The 12,042-nt window shown below is 40.9% G+C and overlaps 1 protein-coding gene across 1 annotated transcript in view; it reads right to left on the bottom strand.

The window, feature by feature from the left end:
• PARN (poly(A)-specific ribonuclease) overlaps positions 1 to 12,042 on the bottom strand; it is a 119,958-nt gene that overhangs the window by 95,411 nt on the left and 12,505 nt on the right. The window contains exons 10-13 of the mRNA XM_019710397.3: positions 11,174 to 11,216; positions 10,085 to 10,165; positions 6,999 to 7,055; positions 3,125 to 3,202 (exon numbers count right to left, since the gene is read on the bottom strand). Of these exons, the coding sequence (XP_019565956.3) occupies positions 3,125 to 3,202; positions 6,999 to 7,055; positions 10,085 to 10,165; positions 11,174 to 11,216 (259 nt within the window). The remainder of the gene's footprint in view (positions 1 to 3,124; positions 3,203 to 6,998; positions 7,056 to 10,084; positions 10,166 to 11,173; positions 11,217 to 12,042) is intronic.

The raw sequence follows: 12,042 nt of genomic DNA, 5'->3' as shown, positions 1-12,042 counted from the left end.
GAAAGGCAGCTCCAAAATATGAATTCTTTAGTAAACTTTTAAATGTAAATTTTGGTACCGGTGTATGTAAAAGTTCTGCCATTTTCAGTAGGTTTTCTTATTTATTCTTATCACTTCTTTCAAAGGTAGATGGAAGGAAACCATTTTCTCCCTCTGACAATGGCAGAACACAAACAAGTTAAGTAACTTACTCAGGTTACCTTAACAATAAAGCAAGGGGTGAAATCACTTATCCTAACCCACATTCTACTGTGCAACAAATCACGTGCTCTTTCTACTAGAATTTGATTCAAAACTAGTTTCGTTCAAGGTAACATGTATTAGGTGCCTATGTACAAAGTGCTGTGCTAGGCTTTTAGACACAGACAGTAACAAGGTAACACTCTTTGTCTAAGGAGCTAGTCACCTAGAAGGAGAAGGGGGTAATCTGTGAAGACAAAATTTTCGCACCATAACAAGTACACGGTTCTATGGAAGTTCAGAGAAAGGAAAGAGCAAAGCAGCAGGCAGGGAAAACTTCCTGGAAGAGGCACAGCTGGACCCTGATTAAGATACAATAAACCTATATACAGCAAGCATTAAGAAAAACTAGAGAATAGTCAAGTTGGAGGAAATTATATACCAAAACCACAGACATGCAAAAACACAAAGTACTTCTCAGGGAACAAATGAACTAGTCTGACTGGGAATAAGGAGAGTGGGGAGTAGCTGAGCTGCCCAAGAAGGCTGGGACAGATGATAGAAAATTGGATATGCTGGGCTAAAAAGAATCAGCTGTATCGAAAAACAAAGAATGTGGGATTAGTTCAGAATTTGGAGCAGGGTCAGTGATGTGAACAGAGCCATACATCAGCAGATTATAAAACTGGTACGGTGAGAAGATCCTCATTTGTTAAATCAATATTTCATGCCTCCTATGTGCCAAGCTCTGTTTGGTAGTCAAAACACCTATAAACACAGTATTAAGTACACTTTCCTCTTTCCATACTGATAATTTCATTGCTTCAAAGGTCAAAAAGTCATGATAGAAGCTGCTACTTTGGTCTGTTAGGCCAGTAAGTCATTCATCTGAAATAAGCATTAGCTCTTTAGCTTTACAACAACGCGAATTCACACCCATCATGTTTGAGGCTTACAAGTATGGAGCCTTTTGCGTCCCAGAGAATGACACGGTTGTCATGAAAACCTTAAGGTTGCAGAAGTAGGATAAGGGGAGCAACAGAGCCACTGTGTTCAAGGCTGAGCTGTGTTGGGCTTCTCCAAAGGAAACGATCAAGATGTTGATGGAACGATGGTCCTTAAGAAATGGGAAGCAAGGCTTTGTTTGCAGATGTATAAATGAGCCTGAACTCCAAAGTACATATCTTCCAATCCAGAAGTAGTGAAAGATAATCTGGTGGCAATTTAAAGCAGGGGTTGGCAAACTATGGACTGCAGGCCAAATCTGGCCCACCACCTATTTTTTAAAATAAAGTTTTATTGGAAAAGCCACATCCATTTGTTTATGCGTTCTATGGCAGTTTTCAGACTACAATAGCAACACTGAGAGAGTATGACAGAGGCTGTACAGCCTGGAAAGCCCAAAATATTTACTTTACTATTTGGCCCTTTACAGAAAAAGTTTGCCAACTGTCGTGCGGGGGACCCGGCGGGGTCTCTGGTCCCGCTCCCCATACAAGAACGCAGGATATGGTGAGGCCAAAAAGGAACACCCACGGAGCCATAGGTAGGGGAGTCATACCACTGTATTCTCTCTGGCGGCACTATACTCTCACTGGAGGCTGGATCCACACTGTCCGCAAACCACCATCCACACTTGCCAGCCCAGCCGCCATCTTCTTGCTAGCCTCCATTCCTTCTCTCTCCTCTCTCCTTCTCTCTTGCTCGTAGCCACAGCAGTTATATTGTGGCCAATGGCTCACTGGTTACAGCTGACGGCCAACTAGCCACAGCTGATGGCCATGCAATCACAGTTGATGGCCATTTACTACCTGAGCCAGGCACCTGTCTATGTGAGGCCGAGAGCCTGGAAACTACTCTCTGGGGCTCCGCCCCCACACCAACCTATGGTTTAAAGGATGGACTAAAGGTTTAAGGGACACATGGAATCTTGCCTGGAGTTTGCTGAATTTCAGATGAAGAATAAGGCTATTTGCAATTGAAATGAAAAGAATCCAGATGTGAGATATAGCATGGAGACAAAATTCGCAAGATTTTGTAACTGAGCAGATCGGGGGACAGAAAAAGCCTCAAAACCCGTATTAGAAACAGTATTGGGGACAGGGTATCAGTAAAGGAATCAGGAGAAATAACTGGTTTGAGATAGTAAGAAGCAAGGTAGTTATACATCTTGTTTGAAACATGTACATTTTAAACACCCCTCGCCTGAAGGCTATCCAGGTGACATGTGTGAAGTCCAGCATGGACCTTGTACCAGAGCTCAGGAGCGATCACAGCTGGAGACAGTGATGGCGGTGTCTTCAGCTGAAGTTATGAATGTGGGTGAGATTTCCATAGAACAGAAAATACAGAGAGAAAATAAAGGAGAGGGAAGGACAAGTGAGATGAGGCCACATGCACAGTTGGGGAGCAGGAAGAAGAGACAGAAGAGAAGCTCTTCTTCTGAGGAACCAAAGGAGCTCCTGCTTTGATGAACTGAGATGACTTGGCTCGAAGAATGAAAACACACCAAGGTCAACAGGGAATCGAAGGGAATCAGCTTAGCAAGAGGTAATCGAGAGCTTTCTAGACCCTGATCCAGTTCAGCTGACCTAAAGCACCACTCACCTTCCACGGTCCTGCTTCCAGGTATGTCTCATGTTAGCAGTTCCAAACTAGAGGAGCACACCTGCGGCAGAGGAAGCCCCGCCCAGCACTGACTGAGCAGACCACAGGCATTAAGGTAAAACACAAGTTTCGCCTGGCTCTGGTACTGAAGTTCCCTTAAAAGGGCCTGTATGTATAGCTCTTCAAAAGTGTACAACCAAGCACATGTGATGCTCTCTCCGGGAGACTCTCTTTCTCGGGGAACATGCTGCATACAAGGGAACACCATCCACGTAGAGAACACGTTCTCAGTAATAAAGAATCACGCGTTTCCACCCCAGGCTGACAAGTCACTTACCGCAGGCAGAGGGCAGTAGAACTGGTGAACAGTGTGCATGACATCCAAGAGCATGTTGTGGCCAATAACAAGCTTCCCCTAAAGAAAGTCAAGGTCAGGACACAGAGTTCCAGGTACAAAATTACAGTGGGGCTAGAGTGAAAGGATGCTGCTGATTCCGTGAGCAGAGCATTAAACTTACTTCTACACAGTCAAATAATAACATAAATATACGCAAAATCAGTAAGTCAGGGCTGGCATCATTTCTCTTAAATGTGGGGATGTTAAATCTAGAATGCAAAATAAAAACTCCAAAGGCTTTTGATTTCACTGATCTTTTTCTCTGATTTTTATTAATCCTGCCGCCCACAAGAATCAGAAGTAGTAAAATTTTGATGGAAGAGCTCAAGTTCAAAAGTTAAAATCTGAAAAAGTTAAGTCCCTTGAACTATCAAATTTGTGAACAAACTGCAACTATCTATTTTAGAAGTGCATTCTTTAAAACCGTTCATTTATTTTTAAAAGAAACATTCTTAACAGTGCTAGAAGGTAAAAATAACTAATTTCTAATTATATTAAACAGAAGAAATGTTCATTTCCTTCATCATCTATGTCAAAATTCACGGAGCACATTCTTAAATACCATTTTCAATAAAATCATTGCTTTTCAACCAACTTAAGTACCGTATGTGTGCAATAAATTTACTGTATTTTGATAAAAATGAAACTACCAAAATGGAACATTAACGTAGATTCAGCTGGCCAGGTGGCACCACCTTTAACAAAAAGCATCAGGTCATGACAGTAGAGCTGGTTACTATGTCCCAGTGGACCTTCAGAGTAACACTCCGTGACACACAGCGCTAAACATAATTCTTTGAAATGAATTCTACACAGAATCTCCCAAATCCAACAGGTAGGCTGGCCTTTGGGTCAGTGTTTGAGTACATTCTGAGTACCTATACGATGCTAAAATACCAAGCACTGACTGAAACTACAGAAAAGATGTGGAGGGAACCCAAAATGGAAGGCAAACGCTAAAAGATGCACCTAACTGCGTCATAAATGAACCACATTAACCACATCGAAGGAGGCTGAGAAGAAAAGAACCAACTATGAAAACAGCATCGTCACTGTTATCATCCGGCCCCGCACACGAGCCCTGTGGTCACCAGGGAAAGCGTGTCTCACAAGGTATGGGAGGTAATTCTAAAACTTTTCACATGGACACCAGACTCAAACAAACACATATAATGCAGATAAGAAGAACTGGATTTCCCACTGTGGGAGGAAAGTTACAAATAAAAGAGTAGGTTAAAAATAAACCTTTTTGCAATGGATTTGAATCTGAGGTGTCAGTACAAGGGCATGTTACATATACAGAGGGTGCCAAAAACTTGTATACACATTTTAAGAAAGGAGAAAACTGTATTAAAATGGTAATAATCAATATATACCGATAACGAAAGATGAGTACAAGTCATGTGTATACATTTTCTTGGCACCCCATATATAGATGTATGCATATTACATGTATATAACAGAAATATCACATGCATGTTTGTCCATGGTCATACATATGTATCATGCTTCGCTCTGCCCAGTAAGGGCACCTGGAGTAGTACCACCACAGTAGTAACCTACTGACAGGTCTGGGTTTCTAAACATCGTTCACCAATAAAAAGAACCAGGGCTCCTTGGAAAAGTCATTGATTCCAGAGCTGGAGCAGGCAAAGTACAAGATGAGTCTGGAACACACTGTGATGCCAGAAAGTAAGGGAGCACTTGAAAAAGGATGGGGGTGTGTTCAAAGCACACAGGAGCCAACCTGACAAAGCTGCAATGGCTAAAGATGGTACAAGATGAACAACAATATAAATAAGAAAAATACTCGATTATAATCTATAGGATAAAATTAATTTCCCTGAGTCCATACTCACATACATTTTTTAAATGATTAAATAAACAGGGGAAAAGGGACAGCTCTTCCTTATAAAAGAATTCTAAGAACAAACGTAGGAAGAAAAGATGGAAATATGAGGTCAGACAATGAAGTTTGCAAACTTGTTGCAACGATGATGCTAACCTTTTTTGAGATCAGAGGGATTAGTCATTATGAATTTGTACCAACTGGACAAAGTTAGGCAAGTTTACTATTTGGGAATAGTAAACTAGACTGATGAACAGAAAAAGAACTCAGTCAAAAAACTGGTGAAATTCAAATAAGGTCTACACTTGAAGTCGTAACATTGTACCAAGGTTAATTTCCTGGTTCTGATAGCTGTATGTTTCTATAAAAATGTTGGCATCAGGGATAGCTAGGTAAGGGATGAATGGAAACTGTACTATCTGCAACTTTGCTGTGAGTCTGAAATTAGCACAAAATGAAAAGTTTTTAAAACTATAGAAAACATAGATTTACTATTAAGAGTGATGGGAAAAGAATTTGATGTGATATAAATATTTAAGAGTATTTACTGTTCACTAGCTGTACAGAGCTTACCTATGCTAGCATGTTTAAGGTACGTGACTTTTTAATTTTAAACGTATGGATTACTAATAATTGGGGCTTGTTTTTGTAGTGTGCTTTGTGATGCAAACTACCAAAGATCAGCAACATACTATGAATTATTCTGTGGACAAGAGACGACAAAGAAGAAAACCAGAGGCATAGCCAACTAAGGCATGTGAATCTTTGCACAGTGAACAAATGTACCAGCCCGGGAAAAGCTAAGCTATCCTAATGGTCACAAGAGAGCTCAAAACCAGATGATGTCCCATCTCTGTATTGTTCCAAATGATGTCCCACAGTTCTGTATTTCAGGGCCAGACTCGGCCAAGCCAACCACTTATCTGAAGTCTGCTGGCTAAGTGTGTGTTAAGTAAGCAAATGTGACCAGAAACTTCTGCTTTTCTGGATACCTGTGATCTTAGCCAGTTCTGCAGAGACTCACACCTTTGTTTCTCTCCAGGCTGATCCAACTTACTATTCCATTCTAATTGCCTTGCCTACTTGAGACAAAAAGCTCCTGCTGAGCCAGCACTCTTCTCTTATAAGGCTCTGTAGCTTCTGTTTCTCCCCAGTCGAGGACAGTGGTGTGCCTCCCCTCAAACACGCCTGTGGCCTTAAAGCTTCCCTGGTGCAAAGCTCAGAATCTAAGGAACAAGACAAGTCCTTCTCCAGGGGGACGATTGCTTCTCCCAGGGCCAACTATTCAAGGAAAAGAAATGCAACTGAGCATTCAAGCAAGCAGTCCGACTTTAATGTGTAAATTGCAAAACCACCAGCAGCAGGACCCAGTTTATCTATGCAAGATGTGGGTGCCTCTTTTCTGAAAGGACTCACAAAACAAAAAAAAACGTCTACCATATCTGTCACAGAACCCTCTAGCGTATTTATACAAATGGTCAACACATTTTTAAAACCCACCAAATATTATGAAGGCCATCAGATATAAAATTCAATTACAGTTATGCAGAAGAACTCAACACAATTATTTTTATCCTCTAGATTCTTCCAATTAAGGAACAAAACGCCTTCAGTCAAACACCCGATGGTTTCTCCCCATATTCCTCACTTTCTTATTCTACTTCTTACTGGTTTTGAGAATAATAAATATTAGTTTCATGAAGCCATATAAAAACATCATAGCATAATCCTTCTATGCATTTTACAAGAAGAGCTTTCTGAAAAATTGTTTGGGCATAGTTCAGCAATTACGATGTCACATCAAGAACATTGTAACAATAGTCTATGAAATTCTAACCTCTTCCTCCATATCAGGTAAATATTCTATATGTGACAAAATGATTATTTTGCAATGATAAGCTAGGCATTTCACCTTAAATGTTATGTCCAAGAATGTAGTTAAAAAGAAAAACCTGGTTTACTTACCGAATTAGCAATGGCATGAATGACTCTAGAAAATCCCACAGCATCATTCAGTTCTTCCTAGTTTAAAGAAACCAAAAAAAAAAAAAAAAAAAAAAAATTATTTACGTACATATATTCCTTATTTGAATGAGTTAAAACCGAGTTAGCTTTAGTTTCACGTGCTTTACTTCTATTGTCCCAAACAACTGCATATGAAATGATTTATGTTATTCCTTTCTTCTATTTTAGAAAGTGGAACGAGCAAGTGGCAAATTACCCATTAGTTACTAAAATAATGATGCCTAGGGTTTATCCATCACTTCACATCATTTGCTGAAATTTCAGAATCTATTAAGCTATCTTAAGAATACAACCTTTAAAAGCTGCCACCTGCTGGCCAAATTCAATACTGCAGTAAATTCTGAGGAAACCCATGAAGCATTTGACTAATCAAATCAAACATTCGTGTAATTCCTGATATCTTTCCTTATCAATGCATTTTTATAAAAATTTTATAGCTCTGAGAACTCATCCCCCCTCAGTTTCCTCTTCTCTATTTTCTTCCCTAGTGTTAAAACAGACTCAGTTTCTCTATCTTGAAACCCTTTCCTTAATTCTAAGCTCCATGCAAGTACGGTCCCCTTGTCTCTTCACAGCTAAATTACTTCAGACTGCTCTCCACTCATTAGCTCCAACTTAACTCCCGGCTACTCGCAGCCCTCTGCTCTTTGATGTCACCCTCCCTGAAACTGCTCACCTCTTCAACTACTCCCCAGGCTAACTAACTAGTGTCGGTGAGGATGTGTAGAAATTGGAACACTTGCGACCTGTTGGTGGGAATAGAAAGTGGTATAGGAGCTATGAAAACAGTAGGGCAGCTCCTAAAAAAGTTAAACAGAATTTCCATATGAGCCAGCAATTCCATTTCTGGGTATATATCCAAAAGAAATGAAAGCAGGAACTCAAAGAGATTCGTGTACACTCATGTTCATAGAAGCATTATTCAGAGCAGCCAAAAGGTAAAAGCAATGCAAGTGGCCACAGACAGATGAATGGATAAAGAAAATGTGGTATATCTATTTAATGGGATATTATTTCGTTTTAAAAAGAAAAAAAATTCTGACACTTGCTACAATATGGATGAACCTTGCGGACGTCATGCTAAGAGAAATAAGACAGTAACAAAAAGACAAATACTGCTTGATTCCACTTCTGTGAGGTACTTTTGAGTAGTCAAATCCAGAGTGAGAATGGTGGTTACAATGGGGTGCGGGGGCAGAAACAGGGAGTTGCTGTTTAGTGAGTACAGTGTGTCAGTTTCACAGGATGAAAAGAGTCCTGGGGAAGGATGGGGGTGACTTTGCACAGCAATGTGAATGCGCTTACCACTACAGAACTGTACACTTAAAAATAATTAAATGGCAAATTTTGTTATGTTATATAAAAATAATTAAAAAGGTGAATTTTATTTTACTACAATTAAAAACTTTTTAATGAGAAAAAGAAACAACGACTCCAAAGCTAAACCCAATGGCCATGTCTCAGTTCTTACCCTCACTTCTCTAGAGTATGAGACGCTGGTCACATCCCCTCTTCAAACATTCTCTTTCTTTGGCTGGTATGTCACAATCATCTGACAGTTTTCTACTTCTGCCTATCATTAAAATGCTGGTGGTCTCCAGGATCCTACCCTAGGCCTCCTTTCTCATTCCTCAGGCTCACTGTAAGTGCTCTAATCCAGTCCCGGTCTCTCTGCCAAAGACAACCAAGTCTAGCCGCTCTTTTGTGCTCCAGAATGACAAATCTGCCTACGGGACACCTACCCTTGGATGTCCCAAAGACATCTCAAACTTCATCGGGTCAAAAATAGAACGTAACATCTTTTCCACTGTAGGGGGACAGCTCCGCCATGGTGCCCTGGTGACCCTGACATACCAAACAAGCCACGCAGCAAAGGCTTGAGCTACAACGAATCTACGTCTTGGTGAAACACCCCAGGAGGAGAGGATGCGAGGCAGAGGCTTGAAGAGCTGCTGACAGGCCACCTCCCAGCAGCCTCCCTCTCCGTCCTGAGGCTCACCAGATAGTTTCTCGCCGCCTCCCAGGTTCTGATGAGGCATGGGGCTTCCTGCCTTACTCCCCTGATCAGAATAGGTCTGCAGGATATAAAAGCACTTAGCTGCAGTCTAGAATTGGCTCCTCGGTGATGGGGTCACCACAAGTCAAGTTGCAGTCATCTGGCCCCTTTTGTTTCAGTGTTGTCTTTGGTGTGGGACAAGGTGTGAGACGAGGACCACACGCAGCTGGCACCTTCTCTCTGTCAGTAATCAACCGTCTAAATCTAACAGTGGCTTATTGTGGCTTGACAGGTCAGACACGGCCCTGCCTTATGCACGTGTGAGCCTGACATCCATTCACACGAAAACCTTCTTCTGCCTGTGTCCCCCACCAATATCGCTCCAGCCTCTCCACCAAAGTGAACTGATGTCAGTCTAGCCAGCTGCTCAGATTTCAGGATTGAGCACCTTCCTTCTTCTCCGTTCCTCTTTCACCACCCATATGTTCTAACTATCTCTAGATTCCACCTAAGCTGCTAACTATCCTATTCCAGGTCACTGACATCTCTCAGCTGCGTTACTCCACAGCTTAACCGGCCTCCCTGCCTCCAGTCTTATTCAAATCCACTCTCCAGACAGCAACCAGGGCGGCGATCCAACAACACAAATATGACAATGTCATCCTAATCTGTCAAATCATATGTTCTCAACTTTTAGGAAAACCAGTGACTGTGCTTGAAAGCAGACAGTGATATTAGTTAACAGGCAATGAAGACAGTGACACACAATCCATATGATAATCAAGACTACGTCCTTCAAGGTTGCTTCATCAAAGGGAAGACTGGTCACCCACGATGTTGGACTCGCTTTGTTGGCTATATCTAAATACTTTAAATTTCCCTTTTTCTGGTCTAGGTTTTTCTACCAATTCAATTCTATGGTAGAAAACTATTCATTAAATTGACTCCAACATATGACTTACAAATATATAAAGAAGTCCTATGTTGACATTTCTCACCCACAGGAAATGCACATCACTCAATTACCTACCTGTTCTTTAGCGTGTTTCTGCTGCTCTCTTCTTTTACGTTCTTCTTCATCTACTTTGCTGACAACAATGTATCGCTCTTTCTAAAAGACACGAAGCCAACATACAATTTTCTGGAAGCAACATGACTCAAAAAAAATTCAGATTCCTGCTACTATTAGAGGTTATCATTTTTATCACTGTACAGTCTCTCATGGGCGAACACACTGAAGATATTTTGAAATGCCACCAAAAGTTGAGTTGATGCATTATAAACCAAAATTCTGCCTCTTTGTTTCCAAGACGTTTTCTCATGGTTTATTAATTCAACCCAACAGACGTTAAAGTATCAACAGACTGGGAGAATAAGGTACTCTCTACGATGAACACTAAGAAATTACATTGCATTTGAACATGAGTTTCTAAATAGTTTTATTTTAAAATAAAACTTCTGTATCATATTTCATTAGCATAAAAAACAACAACCCTGGATTGTCTGGTAAGTTGCCAGATAACAAGCACCTTCTTCCTCATATAATGCATTTTGTATCAATTAAACACACCACAAAACCGCCTATGTCAAAGTTTGAGATTTATCTCCTAGCAAGAGTGTTTTTTTAGTTAATATCTAATTTGACACCTGACTTAAGAACAGCAACAAAATTCCAAAGTCCTAAAATTTTGCACAGGGAATCTACCATCAGCCCACCATGACACATTACGGTTCTAACAGTGCACCCTGGGAATACTTGATGATACCTATGCTTATGCCCCAGATTCTAAAATTTAATTTTACTTGCCCACATAACAGGAAGCTGCTTTTTCTTGCCTCCACTCCCAGCTTTCTGCCGTAATGAGAACATGTACTAACATTTTCATGTTCTCAAGTTTACCCACGGGGTGACCATAAAAAAGCTGTTTCATAGGTACAGATCATCGTTATCATGCTCACCCTCAACTTACAAAGAAAATGAGGCTTAGAGAGGTTAAATGACTTGCTCAAGGTCACCCAGCTCATAAAGAGCAGAGCCAAGGGTAAACTCTGACTTGCGACACACCAACGTATCATTGCATGTGTTTCATTATTCACTCTGGATGATTCTTGAAGTTACCTTTTCAGTTTCTAAAGTTTCAACATGGATGCCTTTGGGATACCTAAATAAAAGAAAAAAATATGGCATCAGTAGATGAGACGACAGCTAAAACCGTATTTTAAAAGTAACTATATAGCGGGCCGGCCCAGTGGCTCAGGTGGTTAGAACTCCATGCTCCTAACTCCGAAGGCTGCCGGTTTGATTCCCACATGGGCCAGTGGGCTCTCAACCCAAGGCTGCCAGTTCAATTCCTCGAGTCCCACAAGGGATGGTGGGCAGCGCCCTCTGCAACTAAAATTGAACATGGCGCCTTAAGCTGAGTTGCAGCTGAGCTCCCGGATGGCTCAGTTGGTTGGAGCGCATCCTCTCAACCACAAGGTTGCCGGTTCAACTCCCGCAAGGGATGGTGGGCTGCGCCCCCTAAAACTAGAAAATGGCAACTAGACCTGGAGCTGAGCTGCACCCTCCACAACTAAGACTGAAAGGACAGCAACTTGAAGCTGAACAGCACCCTCCCCAACTAAGATTGAAAGGATAACAACTTGACTTGGAAAAAAGTCCTGGAAGTACACACTGTTCCCCAATAAAAGTCCTGTTCCCCTTCCCCAATAAAATCTTTTTTAAAAAAAAAAAAGTAACTATATAGCTATAATTTAAGTAAACTAAGTTTTATTAACTATGAAATAAGTACTATCACAATGAAAAATTTCCAGTAAGCCTATTCCATAATATTTCAGCTGCTAAATGTTTCCCTAACTTTGCCCTTTAAATACACAGGAATGTATCTGATTTCAAATTAATTTTTTTAGACTTTGGCATTTTCTGAAGTGTCCTGCATCACATAATAAGAGTCATCTCATTACCACGTAGTCAAATCTTGCTTCCAA

The sequence above is a fragment of the Rhinolophus sinicus genome, chromosome 10, assembly GCF_057876585.1.
Source record: "Rhinolophus sinicus isolate RSI-liver-muscle chromosome 10, RSI-T2T, whole genome shotgun sequence".
In the NCBI taxonomy this organism is placed as follows: Eukaryota; Metazoa; Chordata; class Mammalia; order Chiroptera; family Rhinolophidae; genus Rhinolophus; species Rhinolophus sinicus.
Note: the sequence above shows the minus strand (reverse complement) of the source record. Positions and strands in the feature narration are given on the sequence as shown.